The sequence below is a fragment of the Danio rerio genome, chromosome 4 (assembly GCF_049306965.1).
Source record: "Danio rerio strain Tuebingen ecotype United States chromosome 4, GRCz12tu, whole genome shotgun sequence".
Classification (NCBI taxonomy): domain Eukaryota; kingdom Metazoa; phylum Chordata; class Actinopteri; order Cypriniformes; family Danionidae; genus Danio; species Danio rerio.
In genome coordinates, this window is record NC_133179.1 from 69,192,492 (window position 1) to 69,215,523 (window position 23,032).

The 23,032-nt window shown below is 39.2% G+C and overlaps 2 protein-coding genes across 13 annotated transcripts in view; one reads left to right on the top strand and one right to left on the bottom strand.

Moving 5' to 3' along the window:
- Positions 1-2,114, top strand: part of zgc:152938 — a 15,949-nt gene extending 13,835 nt beyond the window's left edge. For 3 of the 11 annotated variants that reach the window (XR_012401640.1, XR_012401646.1, XR_012401641.1), the window contains exons 5-6: positions 607-1,841; positions 2,014-2,114. Coding sequence is in view for 3 of the 11 variants with exons in the window: in XM_073946685.1 (XP_073802786.1) it covers positions 607-1,033 (427 nt within the window). In the remaining 8 variants the exon portion in view is untranslated. 11 annotated transcript variants of the gene reach the window in all.
- LOC100000752 (uncharacterized) lies at positions 1,997-22,061 on the bottom strand. 2 transcript variants are annotated; one of them, XR_012402634.1, is made up of 5 exons: positions 22,032-22,061; positions 20,047-20,176; positions 19,359-19,490; positions 7,038-8,630; positions 2,408-6,902 (listed from the first exon to the last, which is right to left on the bottom strand). XR_012402634.1 is itself a non-coding variant. In XM_068220524.2 (4 exons), the coding sequence occupies exons 2-4, from the start codon at positions 20,129-20,131 to the stop codon at positions 7,957-7,959; spliced, it is 891 nt and encodes a 296-aa protein (XP_068076625.1). In that variant the 5' UTR covers positions 20,132-20,176; positions 22,032-22,061; the 3' UTR covers positions 1,997-7,956. The 2 variants fall into 2 exon arrangements, 1 of the variants encoding a protein (XP_068076625.1); XM_068220524.2 differs by having other exon boundaries at positions 1,997-8,630.
- Between the last annotated feature and the right edge of the window lie 971 nt (positions 22,062-23,032).

The window sequence follows — 23,032 nt, forward strand, 5'->3', positions numbered from 1 at the left end:
CGCGGAAATGGCAATGATTGTTCAATGATTGAATCAAATGGCATGATTCCGTCTGGCCCTGGTCATAAGCACGTCCCTACAAGAGAAGACTCCTGATTGGTTAATGCAGCGCGCATGTCTGCTTAAATTCAGATTTGTCAACTCGCTGCGGCGTGAATGACGTGTTTTGCACACTTTTCATGTGAATCGTGCATGTCTGTTTGCGTCTTTGCGTTGATTTAACATGTAAATCACTCGTGCTTGACGCTGCTTCCGCGTCTGTTGTGAACGCAGCATAAAGGATTTGTCTGCGCTCCCAAAAAGCGTCTTATGCCTCCAAAAGCCATCGATTGCATTCCGTCTTCATCTTCTGAGGCGCAATTCATTTATTAGAGAAGAAAACACCACGTTGGCTTCTACCACAAACTACTTTTCTCTGTCTGATATTTGCTCCAGTTTCAGGAAGTTGCCTTTTTTTTTTTTTTTTTTTTTTTTTTTTTTTCCCTTTTTGTATCTTTTAGATAGAAACATAGCTACTAAAACAAACAAATCAGTCACAAGCACTCCATATTTGAAAGAAGTCCTGGTCATTTATAATGCAAGGTGTTAATTTGTGTGTATTTACAGGGTTCACAGCAGTGTTAAGGAGAGCGCCGACGAAGTGGGAGACGGCAGCGAGAGTGAAAAAAGCCTCAGTATTTCCGTAGAATCTGCTGTCAGTTCCGAGCCTGTTCAGGCCAACTCCAAAAAACGCAAGCGCTCTGTGACGCCAGACTTTGTGGAAAAATACCTGGCAGCGAAGGAGGTTCGGGACCGCGAGCGAGAGGAACGCAGGAAGCAGCGCATGGAGGACGACATTAGTTTATTCCTCATGAGTTTGGCACCAGTGATCAGAAGATTGCCCCCGTCAAAGCAGTCATCCGTGAAGATGCGCTTTCATCAGGTTTTACATGAGGTCGAGTACGGACTTTCAGACGCTAGCCAGCCTCCATCGGCACAACACTGTCCTGAGTCCAACCACAGAGCGCCGACTCCAGATACTCCACCAGTATGAGCACACAGTCAGCTTTACATGCCACATATTCACATTCCAGTGTTCCTCTAGGCCAGGGGTCACCAATCTCAGTCCTGGAGGGCCGGTGTCCCTGCAGGGTTTTGCTCCAACTTGCCTCAACATACCTGCCTGGGTGTTTCAAGTGTACCTAGTAAGAGCTTAATTAGCTTGTTCAGGTGTGCTTGATTAGGGTTGGAGCGAAAATCTGCAGGACACCGGCCCTCCAGGAACAAGTTTGATGACCACTGCTCTAGGCCAAGGGTGGGCAAACTCTGTCCTGGAGGGCCAGTGTCCTGCAGACTTTAGCTCCAACACTAATCAAACACACCTGAACATGCTAATCAGTGTCTTCAAGATCAATAGAAATCTATAAGCAGGTGTGTCTGAGTAGAGCTGGAGCTAAACTGTGCAGGACACCGGCCCTCCAGGACCGAGTTTGCCCACCCCTGCTCTAGGCACACCAGCAGTACATATTTTGAAAATCTTCCTTATCTGACCCACTGACTTCAGGTTTTGGAGTTTTTCTAATGTTCTGATGAGTTGATTCAGGGGTGTTTGATTAGGGAGAGGTTAAAAATGTGGACTCTTGGTGTGCCTTCAGGAACAGGGTTGGGAAATACTGGTTTATTCAATACAGTGAGAGAATGTACAGACTAGTGTTTGGACAAGATTCTTTGTTTTCTTATTATTTGTATGTTTTAATATATAACTTTCCTATTTTGTTATTATTGGTTTACTCTTTAGGATTCTATATTTATCCTGTGAACAATTTTATAATTTTTTTTTTTTTTTATACTTTAGATCAGGGGTCACCAACCCTGTTCCTGGAGAGCTACCTTCCTGCACATTTCAGTTGCAACCCTGACCAAACACACCTGTTTGTAATTATCAAGTGCTGCTTTGGGTACAATTAATTGGTTCAGGTGTGTTTGATCAGTGTTGGGACTGAATTCTGCAGGAAGGTAGCTCTCCAGGAACAGGGTTAGTGACCCCTGCTTTAGATTTTAAGAACATATACTTGGACAAATAAATACACAGTGTTGTCAAACTGTCTTTAAGTAGATAAATGGTGTTGATGATGGTTCTGTTTCTTTGTGATTGGGACTCGATTGCATTCAAATTGTGTCATTGCCGTTCTTAATTCTTGTGACCCACTGCTCTAGACATTTCAAATTCAGGTGTCAGTAAACTTGGGTCATCATACACTACCTGACAGAAGTCTTGTCACCTAATGGAGTTTTAGGAACAACAAATAGTATCTCGACTTCTAGTTGATCATTTTGTATTAGAAGTGGCTCATATGAAAGGCAAAGGCCTCTAGATTACAAGTATTTGACCAAAATAAAATATGATCATGCCCTGAATTTTAATCATTTAATTAGGACAATAAGGTCTTGTCACTTAACAGAAACGATGTCCAGTATAGAATATAAAGTCATAGTGCAGTGGAGAAAGAATGAATAGTGTGTCAGACTCTATCATGCGCTTGGAGGACTGCATGCATACATCTCTCCAATGCCTCCAATAACGTATTAATAAAGTCATCTGGAATGGCAAAGAAAGCGTTCTTGCAGGACTTCTAGAGTTCATCAAGATTCTTTGGATTTATCTTCAATGCCTCCTCCTTTATCTTTGTCACATAACCAGCGATCGCTCTCAGAGATCGCTGGTTCTCACACGAACTCTATGGACTACACTTCCGCCTTCTCCTGGACTACATATTCATACATGCTCTTCGCCTACACCCATGCTCACTCATCTAGCTTGATTACACTCTCACCAGCTGCACCTTGTTAGAGACTGATACACGCCCTACTTAAGCCACACATCCACTCTTCCAGTTTGTCGAGTCTTGTTAGCTGTACCAGTAGCATTACGAAGCGTTTTCCCTGTCTTGTTTAGATCTTAGCCTTGTTTATCCGTGTTCTCCTGATTAGCCGCCTGCCTTTCGACCTGTTGCCTGTTTCTATGCCTACGATTCTGGATTTGCCTACACATATCCGTTTGTACCTGATTGATCTTTGCTTGCCTGACGCTGAATAAACCCTCATATTGGATCTTACCTCCAGTTGTCTCTGTCACTCCCCCCGGTCGTTACAATCTTACCCCAGACATGCTCAATGTTCATTTCTGGTGACTGGGCTGGCCAATCCTGGAGCATCTTGACCTCCTTTGCTTTCAGGAGCTTTGATATGGAGGCTAAAGTATGAGGAGCAGTGCTATCCTGCTGAAGAATTTGCCCTCTGCTGTGGTTTGTAATTCAGTGGGCAGCACAAATGTCTTGATACCTCAGGCTGTTGATGTTGATCATCCACTCTGCAGATCTCTCCATACTGAATGTAACCCTAACCATGATTTTTCCTTCACCAAACTTGACTGATTTCTAGGTAAATCTAAGGTCCATGCAGGTTCCAGTAGGTCTTCTGCAGTATTTGTGATGATCGGGATGCAGTTCAACAGATTATTCATCAAAAAAATTATTCATCTGCCACTTTTCCAAATGATCAACAAAAAAACAAGGTGTTATCTGCTGCTTTTAAAATGGGAATCAACGACAAGACTTCTGTCAGGCAGTGTACAATGGGACACACTGAGTGAGACATGAGAACATCCTCATCGTACACCATCAAAACTAGAGCTTGTAAGCAACGGCAGAAGTAATACTTGTCATATATTAATTTAATGACTTTTTAAAAAGTACATTAAAGCTGAATGATTTGACCGCTTCATGCAACAGCAACATTTCAACCATTAAGCACGTATAAATGTTTGTAACATCTAACTTATCGACGTGCCCTGATTGATGCATTGTGAGACTTTTCAGGGCTTGAACGTTTGAGTGTAATATAAAAAAAAAAACGTATGATCGAGACGGCACTTAAAATGGCTTATATCCTTATTAGTGATTACTGAACAAGGAAGCTGATTAAGGTATATCCAATGCTTTAAGATCACTTCATAGCTACAGGTAGGTTGTGTTTGATTAGGGTTTGATTGTAAATCCGTGGTCACGCTGCACTTTTTGGCGCATTGACTTCCATTCATGTGCATGATGCGTTCCAAAGTTCAATTTTGGACGCTTTGAAACTCTGCCTCAATGGAACTGAATCAGTGAGACCCAAAACATGATCTCTCTGTACTTCAGTTTGATTCGTGGGGAATCTGTGTAACAACAACCTGTTTATTCCAACTCTATTTTCAGTGATTGTTCCCCCTTGCCACCTTCTTGTTTGTGTTCACAACGTCGTTTTTCCTTCTGAGCCCCGGTACGCTTGCTGTTGTGTGTACAGCTGTTGCTAAATGATGGACACAAAAGCGAAGCGCCAAAATAGAAAGACATGGGCTGAAATTGCGGTCGTTTGGCTTTTACTGAGTCTTTTGGTTTTAGACATGCAGAAATCGACTCGAATCCATCTGCTGCAAAAATACTATAAACGTTCAGAACATAACACGATGTCTGCAGAAGCTGTTTTTGGAGGAGTCAAGCAGACATTATCTCTGTTTGCCCTGGCTCAGTCCCGCTTGTCTCCAAGGTATAGTAAGTGATACACAGACACACACGCGCAAACAAACGTTATGAAAATGATAGTTGTACAGTTGGCGGTTCGCTTCCGTTATTTGGTACGATTGCATTCATATCAGAAGTGAACCGTACCCTAGATCACCTCTTTCAGGCGGACTCTGGTACGGTTCTCACAAGTTTGGAAGATACGTTCCCGTCAAACAAACCCGGGTGCGTACTGAAATGCTAGTGTGAAAGCAACTTAGAGCTGAGATGTAATGCTGCGTTCACACCAGACGTGGCATGTGCGTCAAGCGCGAGTGATTTACATGTTACGTCAATGCAAACGCGCGAATAGACATCCTGCGGCGTGAATGACGCAAATTGCGCGAGGCGAATTGAGCGTTTCGCGCGTTTGACGGGGTTAACGAGCGTTTCGCGCGAATCTCTCGAATTCGAAAATCTGAACTTCAGCGTACATTCGCGCCGCGTTAACCAATCAGAAGCTTGCTCTTGTGGGGGCGTGATTGTGACGTAGAACCTGTTGTCGGTGTTCTGAAGGAAATCCTTCAGCCTTCACCGACAACAGTTTATCAAACTGGGCTTGGCTCAGTCAGAAGCACCGCTGAAAGCCTCCGTCATCCAGGTTACGTTTCTGGAGGAGTTTGAGCTCACAGAGCTGGATGCACCTCTGAAAGGATGTAGTGGACTCAGACACGACCCTAAACGTATCGACTCTGTTTTTCAGTCTTTATAAAGCGCATAAACACTGTTATTTTCTTCATCAAATCCATATTAGCCATTTAGCTATGAAGCTAGAGTCTTCGGGCAGACAGAAGCCCTGCCCATCACGCGAATCCGCATCTGTTCTGAAGTGAATTTGACACGCGAATGAAGCGGGGTTCGACGCATGAATAAAGCAAGTAAACTCAAATGTTCACGCGGCTATTTACGCACGAATAGCGCGATTTATCCACGCGTTCCGCGTCTGGTGTGAACACAGCATTACAGAAGACTTTTAATTCTTTGTTTCAACTTCTAAGTGGCTTACAGCTTATGTTTGTTATGAATAAACTATAAAACATGACTCATTCTTGATAAAAGGCAAAAGAGCTGTGTGCATGTGCACATTTAAATAATGTCAGGCTATAAACGGGTTCGGGCTTCGAAAGAGCTGTCAATCAAAATGTACTAGTCGGGCTCGGGCTAAATTGTTTCGGGCTTAACTTTTTTGCCCAATCACAACTCTATCTCATTCTCAACCTCTGGCCCCACAAGACTTTTTGAAGAATTAGGGCTTTGTGAGAGAGTTCTTAAAATCTTCACCACACATGTTTTTAAGTTGCCAGCCACTGCCAGAATTTTTGATAATTTTCATCTAAATATAACAGAACTCTGCTTTTAAACAACAAAAAAAAACATTTTTTTTCTTAATATGTTCATGTTTTATCAGCACCTAATTTTAACAACACGCATGTATGCCTTCCTCCAGATCGACAGTGTGGCATGCTTTGATAAAGAAATTGTATACCCAGGGCCGGAGCAAGCTGGGGGGGGGGGTCTATTCTGCCGCCCTAGACGCGGCTATAACTGAGGCGAGGGTAGTTTAGGGGATACCGCCCTCTCTATTCTGCCGCCCTAGACGTGGATATAACTGAGGCACGGGTGGTGAGGGTAGTTTAGGGGACGCCGCCCTCTCTATTCTGTCGCCCTAGACGTGGATATAACTAAGGCGCGGGTGGCGAGGGTAGTTTCGGGGACGCCGTTCTCTTTATTCTGCCACCCTAGACGCGGATGAGGGCGCGGGTGGTGAGGGTAGTTTCGGGGACGCCGCCCTCTCTATTCTGCCGCCCTAGGCGGCCGCCTAGGTCGCCTCTATGGAAGCGCCGGCCCTGTGTATACCTCTTTCTTTTTACATGATGTCTGATGCCTTTATTTTTTACATACGATACGTTCTGCATTTGTTTTTCAAACCCAGGAGACCCAGAAGTCTTAGAACTCTTTCAGGTAGATGCTAGAGCTTCCCTTACTGTGTTACACCTAAAACACAGATCACCTTAAAAACTTGTCAGGGGGAAGAAAGTCGCTTAGTGCACTTCTAAAATAATAATTGCTGTTGCTAGAGTAAATGTGTATTCACACCAGATGTGGATGAATCAAGCATGAGGGATTTACACCTTAAGTCAATGCAAAGATGCGCTTAGACATCTTGCGGCACTATCGGCTTGAATGAGGCAGTGCTCCAAATTTACGGACACAAGTCGCACGCTTTAATTGGAAATGACAAACTTTAAGGCAGAAAAGATGCAATATGTGAACAGACCCTAAGGCTGCCGTCATTTACAATCTCCAGCAGTTGTTGTGGTCCTAACCTTCAACCACCACCCGTTCCACAATAAACTGGCCCCTTATGGCTCCCCCTGCAGGTGGTGGGCTTGCGGGAGGATGGTCCCGCTCCTACGGGCTAAGTACGGCCAAGAATCAGCATCTTCAAGTCCTAACCTTCGACCATGACCCGTTCCACAATAAACTGGCCCCTTATGGCTCACCCTGCAGGTGGTGGGCTTGCGGGAGGATGGTCCTGCTCCTACGGGCTAAGTACGGCCGAGAATCAGCACCTTCAAGTCCGAGTCCTTAGTGCTCCACCGGAGAAAGGTGGTTTGCCATCTCCAGGTTGGAGGAAAGCCCTTACCCCAGGTAGAGGAGTTTAAGTATCTCGGGGTTTTGTTCATGAGTGAGGGAAGGATAGAACATGAGATTGACAGGCGGATTGGTGCAGCGGCAGCAGTAATGCGTCGATGTACCAGTCTGTTGTGTTAAAGAAGGAGCAGGGCCGAAAGGCAAAGCTTTCGATTTACCGGTCAATCTATGTTCCTACTCTCACCTATGGTCATGACTGAAAGGACAAGATCTCGGAAACAAGCGGCCGAAATGAGTTTCCTTCGAAGGCGTGGCAGGGCGCACCCTTATAGACAGGGTGAGGAGCTCTGACACTTGGGAGAAGCTCGGAGTAGATCCCCTGCTCCTCCACATCGAGAGAACTCAGCTGAAGTGGCTTGGGCATCTGTTTTGGATGCCTCCTGGACGCCTACCTAGAGAGGTGTTCCAGGCATGTCCTACTGGGAGGAGGCCTCGGGGAAACCCAGGACACGCCTCTCAGCTGGCCTGGAACCGCCTTGGGATTGCCCTGGAGGAAGTGTCTGGGGAGAGGGAAGTCTGGGGTTCTCTCCTAAGACTGCTGCCCCCGCGACCCGGCCCCGGAAAAGCGGCGGAAAATGAATAAATGTAAATGTTCATGTGAATGTTCTTGTTTTGTTGTGAAGCTCTTTCCACACTGATCACATGGAAACCGCTTCTCTCTGCTGTGAGTCCTCATGTGGGCTTGAAGGTTTAGTTTCAGAGGAAAACTTTTCCCACATATTTAGCAGGTGAAAGATTTATCTCCAGAATGAGTTCTCATGTGGATTTTTAGGGTTCCTTTCTGTGTAAAACTCTTTGCGCACTTAAGGCAAACGTAAGGTTTCTCTCCGGTGTGAATTCTTATGTGGACTTTCAGGCGTTCTGACTGAGTAAAACCCTTTCCACATTGTTGACAGATGAAGGGCTTTTCTCCAGTGTGGACGCTCATGTGGACTTTAAGGCTTTCTATGTGACTGAATCTCCTTGCACACTGTTGGCATTTGTACGGTTTCTCTCCGGTGTGGATTCTCATGTGGACTTCAAGACTTCCTTTTTGAGTGAAACTCTTCCCACATTGGTTGCAGGCGAATGGCTTCACTCCCGTGTGAATTCTCATGTGCACTTCAAGTTTTTGTTTTCGACCAAAACTCTTGTCACACTGTTGACAGACGAACGGTTTCTCTCCAGTGTGAGCTCTCATGTGGACTTTAAGGTCTTTTTGTTGACAGAAACTCTCCCCACACTGATGGCAAGTGAAATAACGGTTACTTTTGGTTTTCTGAACTCTTTGGTATGATGAAGTCTTTCTAGTCCGCATTGATTTTCTATCAGTCATTAGATCTTGGTGTTTCCCACACTGATCTTTCTCTTCCAATTGATTGGGTTCGTGAGTCTCTTCTTTAAGCACCAACAGGTCTAAAGTGAAAAAATAACACGAAAGTTATCCTCAGTTCAAAGTCACAAAAACCATAAAAAACATGAAAGTATTTAGACATCAAAACCATCCATGGTACATCTTACAATTAGTCTAGATCAGGGGTGTCCAAACTCGGTCCTGGAGGGCCGTATCCTGCAGAGTTTAGCTCCAACTTCCTTCAACACGCCTGCCAGTTTCTAATATATCTAGTAAGAACTTGATTAGCTACTTCAGGTGTGTTTGATTAAGGTTGAAGATAAACTCTTCAGGACACCGGCCCTCCAGGACCGAGTTTAAACACCCAACATGATTCCTGGAGGGCTCCAGCTCTGCACTGTTTTGCTCCAACCCTAATCATACACTGCTGATCCAAATAATCGAGGTGTTCAAGACTACTGTAGACTATTAAGCAGGTGTCAGTTGGAAGTGGTTGGAGCTTAACTATGTAGAGCTGCGGCCCTCCAGCAATTGACTTTGAGACCACTGGTCTAGACCATTTGATGTATACAGACTACTTCAAGGAACTAAACAAAGACATTGTCCAACACATGATCAGAGCTGTGGTGGGAAAATCATTCCATAAATTGACATTTAGAAAATTGATCAAAATACTTAATTTTCTCTTTAATTGATTGTTTGAGGCTCGGCTCAGTTGGCGTTTCTGTGTTGAGTTTGCATGTTTTCCCTGCGTTCGCGTGAGTTTCCTCCAGGTGCTCCGGTTTCCCCCACAGTCCAAAGACATGCGGTACAGGTGAATTGGGTAGGCTAAATTGTTTATAGCGTATGTGTGTGTGAATGAATGTATGGATGTTTCCCAGTAATGGGTTGCAGCTGGAAGGGCATACGCTGCGTAAAACATATGCTGGATAAGTTGGCGATTCATTCCGCTGTGGCGACCCCAGATTAATAAAGGGACTAAAGCCTGATTTATACTTCTGCGTCAGGTGACCGGTGTAACCCACGGCGCATGCAATGCGTGTGGCTGTGCATTTATACTTCTGCGTGCTGTCTCTGTTGGTCTGCATTAACACTTCCGAAACACTAGTTGGCAGTGAGGTGTAAATGTTCCTTTGTGTCAAGTTTCTTCGCTGTTGTTTTGCTTTTCCTGAACACTTCCGGGATGTACAAGTGGCTCAAACTCGCTTATTTTGAGGCAGGAACCGGCGGACGTGCAACAACTTTAACTATGAGGTAAACACAAAACAAAACTTTCCATCCGGAGCTCCTTCACGGTACTCCACACTTGTAAACAATCGCTCGCGCCATTCGCGCGGCTCTCGGTCCCGCCCAGACTCGTCAGCGATACCAAGCCGACCAATCACAGAGCTTACGCTACGCGTCGTTGCGACGTGTAGTTACATTTTTTGAGAGGTGCACGTCAGCGATGGCCACGGCGAAGGGCTATGCGTCAGCGCCGTAGCATACGCCGGCGTTTGACGCAGAAGTATAAATCAGCCTTAAGCCGAAAAGAGAATGAATGCTAGTTTTTAACAGCAGATGGTAACTTCAGACGGCGCTGTAGGCTAGTTTTTAACAGCAGACAGTGCTGTAGGATAGTTTTTAAGCATACACTCTCATGAAAAAATAGCACTTGTCCATTTAGCAGTCATGTAATTTGGCTTTTATGTGAATGAATTTATTTATTTAACAGGGACAATGCAAAGAGATTACATTAACCTCAGAGAGGAAAGATGCATTGTGCCAGGTTGTAGCAGGATTGCTAATTTCCACCTGCAGTCCCTGGACAGGTTCAAATTAAAACAATAAAATCCAATTAAAAAGTCACTTTTAAAACATTCAGACAACTCAAAAACATCTCACTCAGGGTGTACAAATTGAATTTGACAAAAACCACCTCCTAGTCAGGCGTGTAAACATCTTGTAATTTGTACATGTGATTATTTCTGTCGGGAGAGAATTCCAAAGATTTGAGGCTTTATGAATAAAAGAGGATTGACCAAAAGAGGTCTTGCGTCTAGGGATAATACATTCCCCTCTTACTATAGAACGCATCACTCACGATGTTTTCTCTGATTTGGTGTTTAAAAATTTTTTTAACGATGGAGCAGAAAGATTGTGAATCATTTTAAAAACAAAACAAAAACTGGAATATTTAATCAAATTATCAAAACTTAAGAGACTATGTTTTTTAAGGTATTGCAGTGATGGTACAACCAAGGTTTTTTTATCATGAATTTTAAGTGCTCTCTTGTATAATGATTCCAACGGTGTTAAAGATGGTTTACATGCCTGAGACCAGCTCGTTATTCAGTACAACAAATGTGGAACAATCATAGTATTTAAATACATACCAGAGGCCTCATACGTCAGAGAATCTCTGATATGTTTAACATTTCTTAGATTAAAATCTCAGTGTGGTAGCAAGTTTTTTAATGAGTTTTAAAATTAAGGTTTGAGTCCAACATGATGCCTAAATATTTGAATTCAGTGACATTTTTAATACTTTGCCCATTATTAAAAATTTCTAAAACATATAAGGTAAGGCCATGTCCACACTAGTGCGTTTTCATTTGAAAACGCATATTTTTGTCTCCGTTTTGCCCTTCCGACCACACTGAGACGCGTTTTTAGGAAACAAAACGTATCTTTTTGAAAACGCTCTCTAAAGTGGATAAATTTGAAAACGCAGTTTTGGTGTCGTAGTGTAGACTGTGAAAACGGAGTCTTTCGAAAACGATGACGTGTTTTTTTGTCATGTGACACTCAGTCATGTTACTAATTCGTTTACTTTAATTTCGTTGTGATTATGAGTTTAGAGATGTTGTCCTTACTGTGAGGGTAAGCAGCGTCATCAGCAGGATACTGTTTTTTAAAGCGGTCCAGTATATCGGCGTATTTGTTTTGGCACGTCTCCCGGTCTACATTTTCACACTCTTTTGCAACTTTGTATTCATGTGTTACTCGATGCAGCAACTCCACTTCATTGTCAGTCCATTTAAAAAACTCTGTGCTTTTCCTTGACATTTTGCCGCAACGTTTCAAAGAGCCAGAAAGAAAATAAACGTCAGGCCGAAAAGACGCGTGCCGAAGAGTCTTACGTTTCACGCATGCGCACTACAGGGTGAAAGCATTTGTAGCCGTTTCAGTGTGGATGACAAAGTTTTGGAAAACGAATAAAAACGACTGTGTGGACGTGAAGCGTTTTTAGAGGAAAACTCCGTTTTCAAATTTATCCGGGTTAGTGTAGACATGGCCTAAGATTTGAATTTTGCAGCCATTTAAAAACATTTTGCATTTCATTTGTTAATTTAGTAGCAACTTCTGTTGGATTTTTTCCATAAGTGTAAAGCACAGCATCATCAGCGAACATTAATAAATCAGCATCAGTGCATATAGCTGGTAGATCATTTATATAAATGCTAAAAAGTAAAGATCCTAAAATAGATCCCTGAGGTACTCCTAATTTAATTGGTTTAAAGGTAGATTTAAAATTGTTAACCTGAACACATTGACTTCGATCACTTAAGTACGATTTTATTAAATTTAGTGTTTGCTTTGAGAGATCGTAATTGTTTATTTTGTTAATTAAAATATCATGGTTAACAGTATCAAATGCCTTACGTAAATCAATAAAAACTGCCCCCCCCCCCTTATCTAAATTTGTCTTTATCGTTTCTAAAAAGTAACAGCAAGCTGTCTCAGTTGAATGTTTTTTTCTAAAACCAAACTGCACAGGATGTAAGAGAGAATTTCTATCTAAATGAGCCATAAGTTGCTCTGCTACAACTGGTAGGATGCTTATAGGCTGATAACTGCTTGGTCACCTGATTTATATATTGGTGTTATTCTTGCAGATTTTAAAGCAACGGGAAAAGTACTGTCATTTATGGATTTATTTATCATGTTTGTGAGAGGAGACCCTAAAATATCTTTATAACTTTTTAAAAAGGCAGTATCAAAGCCATAAACATCTTTTACTTTACTGTTGTTTAATGTGGAAGTAATTTTTTCTAACATTTATTTCATCTGTGGGACTCAGAGAAAAAGACTATTGGCTGCCTTGTAGGCTAGAACATGGATGAACAACTGGAAAATGATCAGCAAGTTTCGAACAGTTTAGGAAATATCCATTAAAATTAGTTGCAATTTCTACAGAATCCTAAATAATTTGTCCATTTATTTTATGCTGTGTATCCTCTACTTTCGACTTTTCTTTTCCAATTAATTTGTTAACAGTTTTCCATAGCATTTTACTATTTCCTTTTTAAAAAGAAGTTTGCTTTAGCCTTTCTAATTTCAGATATTACTTTGTTTTTTAAACTTGTGTAAATTAATCGATCAGTATTTGATCCTGATTTTAAAAACATTTTCAAAGAGGCATCACACTTTTTCATCATATCCCATAGAGCAGTGGTTCCCAACCAAGTGTGCCGCAAGCCTGCGTTTGAGTGAAGGTCTCGGCCGTTAAATCGCCTCCTGGGGGCTGGCTGCAGTACAAGTCATAAAGCCCGCCTCCTCCGTGTTAATGAAGGAGACTTGAGCCCAAATAAAAAAATTAATTACACTTGCAATAAAATGTCCCGAAAGATGGTTCTGGTCGATTAAGGCACTGGTTATTGTGCTGAAATAGGTGCAGATCTTCATTTTTTGTAAACAGTTAGCAGTAATTTAATGCTGGGCGTGTCATCGTGATTGACAGCTGTGATTGACAGTTTCTCAAAGCAGCGCGTCTGAGCTTCGGCAGAAGACTGAAGTGTTATTATTCAATTTCTGTGTTATTTTACTATGACAAAATGAGTTCAGCAGAGTACAGTTTCTGACATACATGATCCTGGTGGAACACTGTTTATTCGCTAAGGTCAGGGCTTTTCTCGGGCTTTATTAGTTTGCTGATACACGTACGCCTAGCCACCCAGATAGCAAAATACACTCGGGCCAGTTCCAGCTAGATTCCAGCCGAAGACTTACCCCTCAGAGCTCAGACTGACTACCTCTGCTGGACCTACTCCGGATGCCTGGACTCACTGCCCGATTCCAGCCCGAGTCAATCAAGGCTGGAATCGAGCCGGAATTAGCCCGCGACGCCGCGAGTACGTTATGCGCTGCGGCCCAGAGCTGGCGCGATTGAATATATAAAACCCTCATATTTGTTAACGTTATTACATCCATTTGTGTTGATATGACAGCAAACGCATGCTGAGAAGTTCGGGGGGCGTGGTTGATTTTACATAAAGCGTTTGGTTGGAAGCTCGACTCCGCTCATTTTCGCGGCTCCTCCTCTGGCTCCATCAGACAGTCCTTCTGCACATGTCAAGGCTCCAATTTCAGCAGTCTTTTGCGACAGTTTTTGCCCGTCAAGCAGGCATTTTGCCCTCAAAGCGTTCAATGGGAAAAGGGGCTGTCGCGTCGTCCATATTTTTTACAGTCATTGTTCCCAACCTGGGGTCCGCGCCCCCCTAAGGGGGGCGCCAGAGTTCACAAGGGGGGCGCGGGAGAGGATAAGTGTTGAGGTAGAAAAAGGCATAAAATTGCTCCACTATTATACAGGGCTGTACAATTAATCGAAAATCCGATTTCGATTTCAAACAATTATAAAAAAGCATTAATCAAGATAAACGATTATTGCATCATATACCGCCACCTTTCAAGTTGTACACGTGTTTCTCTTAAAAGCGCAAAAGAGCGCGTGCCTATGTGTGTGTGCAGCACGCACACTCAGTCAGAAGCATGCGGCCAGTCAGCATTCAGTCTCATTCGCACACTGAGACGAGCAGAGGAGCGCAGACATCTAAAGTCATTAACGTGAGCGCTTTAATGGCTTTAAATAGGTGTCAAAACGCGGTGTTTAGTCATTATTTATATTAACCATCATTTGTGTAATAAACAAAGGAGTTGAGAATCAAAAGACACGTGAAAGAGAAACCAAAGAGACAGCGAGAAATATTCTTACTGCCGCCTGTTTTTAAGATTATTAATCAAACAACAAGAAAATCCCTCACTAGTCTTGACTGAAGGACTGCTGTAGCTAAAGTGTTTTTCTTACAGTGAAGATGCTTAAAGCACAGTTTGTTTCATATTTTTATTTTATTGTATTTATTTCTCTTTCCTTTGCAGGGTGGAAAATAACTGTATGTATACAGTTGAAGTCAGAATTATTTGCCCTCCTGAATATTAGCAACCCTTTTCCTCCCAATTTCTGTTTCATGGAAAGTTGTTTTTTTTTTTTACTTATTTCTGAACATGATCGTTTTAATATCTCATTTCTAATAACTGATTTCTTTTATCTTTGCTATGATGACAGTACATAATATTTTACTAGATATTTTTTTAAATACAAGCATTCAGATTAAAGTGCAATTCAAAGGCTTAATTAGGGTAATAAGGCAAGTCATTGTATAACAGTAGTTTCTTCTGCAGACAATCAAAAATATATATTGCTTAAGGGGGCTAATAATATTGACCTTAAATTAAATATTTAAACCTGCTTTTATTTTAGCTAAAACAAAATAAATAAGCCTAGAAGAAAAAATATTAGAGGAAATACTGTTAAAATTCCTTGTTCTGTTAAACATAATTTGGGAAATCTTTATATAAAAAAAATTCTCAGGAGAGCTAATCATTTTGACTTTAACTGATAATCATTTTGAATAATCGTGATTACAACTATGACCAAAATAATCGTGATTATGAGTACCAAATATATATATATATATATATATATATATATATATATATATATATATATATATATATATATATATATCAAAACTCCAACATAATAGTAAAAATAATTAAATCAAATAACTTTAAATAATTATTTAAATTTTGCTCACTCATGCAATGTGCTTGTCAATGTGTCGTAAAGGCAAAATCAAAACAAAATTGGGAGAGAAACGTAAATGCAGTGATTCTTCAGAGGCGAAGAAAAAAATTAAACAGTATGACAAAGCCCACCTAAATTTTGGTTTAATTGAAGGCCAAGACAAGTTAAAACTGATTTATTTATATTTTCTATACATATTATATATTAATATTACACAAACACACACATACAGTATATAAATAAATAAATATATATAAATATATATAAATATATATATATATATATATATATATATATATATATATATATATATATACACACACACACACACACACACACACACACACACATATACACACACACATATATATATATATATACATATATATATATATATATATATATATATATATAGTACATATGTGTGTGCGTGCGTGCGTGTGTATTTAAATGGTGGGGGGGCTCCAATGTTTGTATATGTTCCTGGGGGGGGGCCCTAAGAAAAAGGTTGGGAACCACTGCCATAGAGTACTTGTAAACCACAGTAAGTTTTGTTTTGTTTTTTGTTTTCTACCTGTGTTTTTTTGTATATTTCATTAATATGTTATTTAGGGTAGACAGTAAATCCTGAAAACCTTCTTCACAGGATTTATTTTCAATAATAGATTCACAATTTGTTTGCTTTATTTCATTTTCAACATTCAGTAGATCTTGTTTTGGAATAAATGCTATACACTCTTTACTTTTAATTGGATTTTGTAACCTATATCAGGTTTTTGTTAATTTTCTCGCTACAAGGGTTAGATTATGATCTGACAGTCCTGTAATTAGATTATATATTTTATTTATTCTTTCTGGTTTATTTGTAAAAATTAAATCTAACAGAGTTTGTGATGAGAATAATGTCAACACAGCTCACTAGGGTTGTAACAATATACCGGTATGACGGTTTACCACGATTTGAACGTGCACGATTATCATACCACGAACAATTGCATATCAACGGTTTTAACCCTTAAAGACCGAGACAGCCGCCCGCGGCTAAAAATAAGTATTGCTCTTAAATGTTTAATAACTTTTGATCCGCTGATCCGATTCATACAATTCAAAGATTGGCATAAAGAAGAGAATCTCAGCTTTCCAGTGCTGTATCACATAACATTCGCGGACTTTCAGAGGCTCCGGAATCAGTGCGGTTACGTCATCAACATTTGACAACGCTGATTTGACAAAGAAACGCTCGTCACTGTGTCTCCGGACAAATCAGACATGATACATTGATGCATTGTCCCTCCTCCATGCCCAGATTGGTTCAAACTCGCTATATCACAACCAATAAGCATAGGTTTCACTTTTGTTTGTGGACCAAGCTTTTTGAACAACACAGAATGAGAGATAGGCATACATTTATGCGCGGCTAAATAAAACGCAAAAAAAAAAAAGTTTTTCATGAAATAATTCTCATACTAAGTACTTTTGCATGCACAGCAGCACAGAAACATGACAAAACAGTGACACAGCAAAGACGAACTGCTGCTCTTGCTGTTTTCAAAAGACGCAAATGAAGATGCAGCTGTTTGTCTGCATTGCAGACAACCATATCCAAATCCTTATTGATAGACAACCATATCCATGCTAAAAATATATTATTTGGAAAAAGTCAAATTTGCTTCACTGTTCTATTATTTTGTAACATTTGTAACATACCGTATACCGTGAAACCGTCAAACCGTGGTATTGTTTTAGACGATTATCATACCGTGAAAAATTCATACCGTTACAACCCTACAGCTCACTATGAACACTGTTGACTTTTCTAACTTTATTAATGATTATTTTAGGTTCAAGAGGTATTGGTAAAGATTTGGACACCAGCAGAATTTGGCTGTTCGTAAAGCATACAGCACCACCTGCTGGTAAAAACTAAGCTCAGAATTCATTCATTCAAGAAAGAACAGCAATGCAGTTTGAAAACCTCAGAAAGGATGATTTCTTGAGGGATTTTTCAGAACGCTCTAGTCATTTTATTTTTCATATCTGACCTCTAAAGTACGGAACCCCGGAAGAGACGTAGTGGAGGAGAAAAAATTGGCCGGGTGAAAAAAAAAAAAAAATTTGTGAAAGAAAAAAATGGGAGGGAGAAAAATATATATTTCTAAGTTTTTGCATTTTCTCACAAAGTTTTGCGTTCCCTCGCAAAAATGTTTTGCGTTCTCTCGCAAAACTGTCTCCACAAACACTTCCTGTTCACTTCACTCACGTAAACCCTCCCATTTTTGCTGAAATTCTCCCGTATTTTACCATTCTACTTCACTTTCTTTACATTACTGTGCGTCGATCGTCGACTTTCATATGCAACCTCTGAACCAGTGAATGCATGTATAAGCGCTGACTGACAGACGCGCTCCGTACAATAAACTGATCCCAGATCAGCGTCTGTACACGCCATTTACAGAGGAGCGGGTGTATGTTTAAACAGACAAATACACTAATAATATGAAACATCTCCGTCCTGCATGTTTTATTTTAAACAGCTTATTTTCTCTTAAATGAGCACAAACAGTATCTAAAGTAATGGACTGCTTTCATTATAGATCTGTGCATTCTTACAGAGACACCTCTGTTGTCAAACTAAACAAAACATGAGATTCATTTGCTGCTCACTTGTTTGATAACAGAAGTGTCCCTTTAAATGGCGCGTACAGCCGCTGATCTGGGATCAGTTTATTGTACGAAGCGCGTCTGTCAGTCAGCGCCTATACATGCATTCACTTGTTCAGAGGTTGCAAAATGAAAGTCGACGATCGACGCACAGTAATGTAAAGAAAGTGACGTAGAATGGTAAAATACGGGAGAATTTCAGCAAAAATGGGAGGGTTTATGTAAGTGAAGTGAACAGGAAGTGTTTGTGGAGAAACAGTTTTGCGAGAGAACGCAAAACATCTTTGCGAGGGAACGCAAAACATCTTTGTGAGGGAACGCAAAACATCTTTGCGAGGGAACGCAAAACATCTTTGCGAGATAACGCAAAACTTTGCGAGGGAACGCAAAACATCTTTGCGAGGGAGCGCAAAACATCTTTGCGAGGGAACGCAAAACTTTGCGAGGGAACACAAAACATCTTTGCGAGGGAACGCAAGACATCTTTGCGAGATAACACAAAACTTTGCGAGGGAACGCAAAACATCTTTGCGAGGGAACGCAAAACTTTGCAAGGGAACGCAAAACATCTTTGCAAGATCTTTGCAAGATAACGCAAAACTTTGCGAGGGAACGCAAAACATCTTGGCGAGATAACGCAAAACTTTGCGAGGGAACGCAAAACATCTTCGCGAGATAACGCAAAACTTTGCGAGAAAACGCAAAAACTTAGAAATATATATTTTCCTCCCACCCATTTTTTTCTTTCGCCCATTTTTTTTTTTACCCAGCCAATTTTTTTCTCCTCCACTACGTCCCTTCCGGGGTTCTGTTCTAAAGCATTTCTGGTGGTGCCATTTTTTTAAAAATCAGATCTATTAAAACAAAATAGACACATCTTTTCTCCAGCATAAAAATAGATATTACCGCATTTCTAAAACCTGACAGTGGAATTACTGGAGCCTTTAAATACTAGTTTGAGATGTAACATTTGTTACACAGAACAGTAGTAAGGGGGAATTGGCTAGAGGGCCATTAGCTATGTTTACATCCAAAAATGGGAATTAAATATATGCGCAAAACTGGAATATCACATAAAATATTGAATAAAGCTGTTTCCATCTAATGAGTGAAAGAAAACAAAATCATCACTTCTTGATTGACTGGTGCTAAATATCAACAGCAAAACAGAATTGGCTGTGGTAGGAGAAGCTGCGTCAATCTTTTCATTCCTTTATTTTTATTTGCACATTTGGAAACTCTACATTGTATTAAAAAAATCAAAAAAGCGAGTTAAACCAACCTGTTTGTTCCTGCAGATCTTCATGTTTGACAGTGAATGTTTCTTCAATCTTCACATCTTCACTCTCCTCTTTAATAAACACCATCTTTATAACAGTGTGGAGATCAGTCGCTTCAGCAGGAGTTTTTCTGTCTGTTTAAGAGAATAATCAACAATAAAGAAGACGAATGCAAACTAAATCTGTTTCTTAGGAAAACCACATAAAAACATACGATACATTATTAGTCAAAACTATAGTTTTTGAGCCATTTTATTCTATACTATAGTATTAACTATTGTGAACTGATAAACTGTAATAAATACTGTAGTATATTTAATTTTTTACTATGATAAACTTTGTAATGCACTCTACGAACAACCACCTTTAAAATAAATTGACAGTAATTTGCTGTAAATTGAAACATTTTTCTGTTTCTCGGTCACGCCCACACAGACCTGCACCGTCACAATCTCATTTGAATACCGAATCGATTCAGAATCGAGAACTCTGCTTTTGAAACTGTTCATATGACAAAACAGTTTATTAGTCCTACACCAGTGCAAGTGTGTGAACAGACACACAAATATTAATGACCTCCAAAATTCATCTGAATGTTTGTATCTTTCAATTGAACTGTAAATTTGGATACTTGCGTTGTATTAAAAAAATCAAATGACTTCGAGCTGATCGTTGAGAATGAAAATCAACCTGTTTGTTCCTCTGGATCTTCATGTTTGACTGTGAATGTTTCTTCAGTCTTCACATCTTCACTCTCCTCTTTAATAAACGCCATCTTTATAACAGTGTGGAGATCAGTCGCTTCCGCAGGAGTTTTTCTCTGCGTTTAAGAGGAGAATAATCAACAGAAAGAAAACGAAATACAAACTAAAATGAAAACCACTTGAAAAAAAAAATACTACACGTTATATTAATAGTCAATACTAGAGTTTTTGAAGCATAGTAGATGTTTTATTCTATTCCAGTGGTTCTCAAACTGTGGTACATGTACCACAAGTGGTATGCAGGCTTCCTAATAGTGGTAGGCGGAGGAATCGCTTAATAATTCAAGCTAAAAAATGAACACACTTTTAACCCCTTTTTAACCCCTGACGCGTACAATAACAACGATGTGATCAGTAAATTGATTTAAATAGGCAAAACTTTTTATTTTAATTTAATTTTTCTAATGTTTGTTATGTATTCTATCATTTGAGGTTATTTTCCTCCCCATACTTTAACAGTTGTTGTATCTCGTGTTTTTTATAGAAACTAGATCTGCTTACTGCATGTTAGAGTAGGCTATCCCTGCTGAAAAATCCAGCTTAAACCAGCCTAGGCTACTCTAACATGCAGTAAGCAGATCTAGTTTCTAATTTAAATATGTAAATCCAATTCATATATTTAAAATACAAGTTATTGTTTAGATTCAAAGATATACAAATAAGTCATACATACATGCAACATATATTGCAAAATGTATCAAACAGAGTTATATATGAATATTATGACATTCGGTATAGCCAATATTTATGAAGTCCAAGAAACATTTGCAGGTTTTGATGAATAGGCTACTTTATGATACTTTATATTTAAGTACAGTCATTTTTTTTTACTTTTTAAGAACAGTGCCATTTTTATTTACCTTTTAAAATCACATTTTAATTTAAACGTTGATATTTTATTTACCTGTGTGTTATTGTTTAAACTATTTATTATGTATAAAGTGGCTGGCAATAATAAATATACATAATAAGAGGAATTAATCTGCCACGTTTGTGAACTGTGCAGAGCTGTAGCCGCTTATTTAGGCATACTATGTATTTCAACACCGTACTATGTATACTAGGCACATGGTGGTACTTGGAAAGACAATTTTTTTTGAGGTTGTACATGGTGAAAAAAGTTTGAGAACCACTGTTCTATACTTATTTATTTATCAGTTCACAATAGTTATAACTGTACAGTATTAACTATAGTGAACTGATAAATAAATACTGTATTTTAACTGCAAAAAAATGTAATGCACTCTACCACTTTAATAAACACATACCTTGAATGAACTATTTGAAATAATTATATATATATATATATATATATATATATATATATATATATATATATATATATATATATATATATATAAATCATTATTATTATTATTATTATATTAATATACCTCCTCAATATATTTTTGTTTCCTTTGCAAAACTTGTTGAAGGTGATATTCTCAATATTACTTTTTTCACATCTACTTTTTCACTTGATCAAAATTACAATTTTATCTGAATTAATTAGTTTGGGTGATTCATACATGGTTATTCAAACACTACAGTAACCTAAACAAAATACCCAATTGTACGACCTTCTATAAAGCTATATTTGCCCTTGTTCTGGAGAAAAACTGAAATAGAATTTATATTATATCATTATATTATATACATTATATATACATAAATAAAAAATATAAATAAAATTTTTTTAAAAAGTTTATTTTATATTTGTGCGTCGCGTCATTATAGCTGATATAATGAGACGCGCATTTTCTGTTGCTTTCTGCTGTTTTCGATGTACAGTATTACAATGTTACATTGTGGTAAGTATTTATGCTACTACTGTCATCACCTGTAAAATAATAATAACTTTAATCCAACGGTTTGTATTGATTTATACATATGCAGAGCGTCAAAACAAACCTTTCTTCAGCTGAGCTGCCGACTGAAGGAGAAGCAGGTTTATGACGTCACCGCACAACCCCAAAATAAAAGTCTTATAAACAGCTTACAACATAAATGTTGCTTTCGTTTTGTAAAAACTTCTGGCATGCATGCATATCAATGTCAAACTGCATATTGAATATGTACTTGTAATAAATTTGTGGTTGTAGAGGGAGCTCATATGTAAATGTCCAAAAATTCTATTTCAGTTTTTCTCCAGAACAAGGGCAAATATAACTTTATTTCAATAGACGGGTATTTTTTTTAGGTTACTGTAGTGTTTGAATAACCGTGTATGAATCACCCAATCAAATTAATTCAGATAAAATTTTAATTTTGATCAAGTGAAAAAGTAGATGTGAAAAAAGTAATATTGAGAAAATCACTTTCAACAAGTTTTGCAAAAGAAACAACAATATATTATGGAGGTCAATAATTAGCGTGAAAAGAAATATAATCTGAAAATGGATGGGATAATGAATAAAACAAACTGTTGCCTGCAACATCTTGCCGTAATTGACAGACTTAAACAGCAGATCATCATCATCCACATGAAGAAATACTATAGTAATTCATAATAAATACTGAACCAGAAAATTGATCTGTTGTGGTAATTAATTGTTGCATGGCAGAAACTATTAATATTTTAAAAAACGATATTGTATAAACAACACTGTACTGCAGTTTTTTAGTTCACTGTATGCTGAATTATACATTAACAATTGTAGATGTATTTTAATACACTTTAAATACTTTTACTATGATTCAAAAACAATATTAAACAATAAATTACAATGGTATTTGTTATACGTGGTGGGCACCTATCAAAATCCCACGATTAAGTCAAGGTCTTGGAGTTTGACTCTGTCCTGTCTTTTTGAGCCTCTGCTCTCCTATTTACTCTGGTAAACCACATCTCACCGATGTAAATAAAGACGCGACGTGTTTTGAGATGACATGAACATGAGCGGTGACACTGG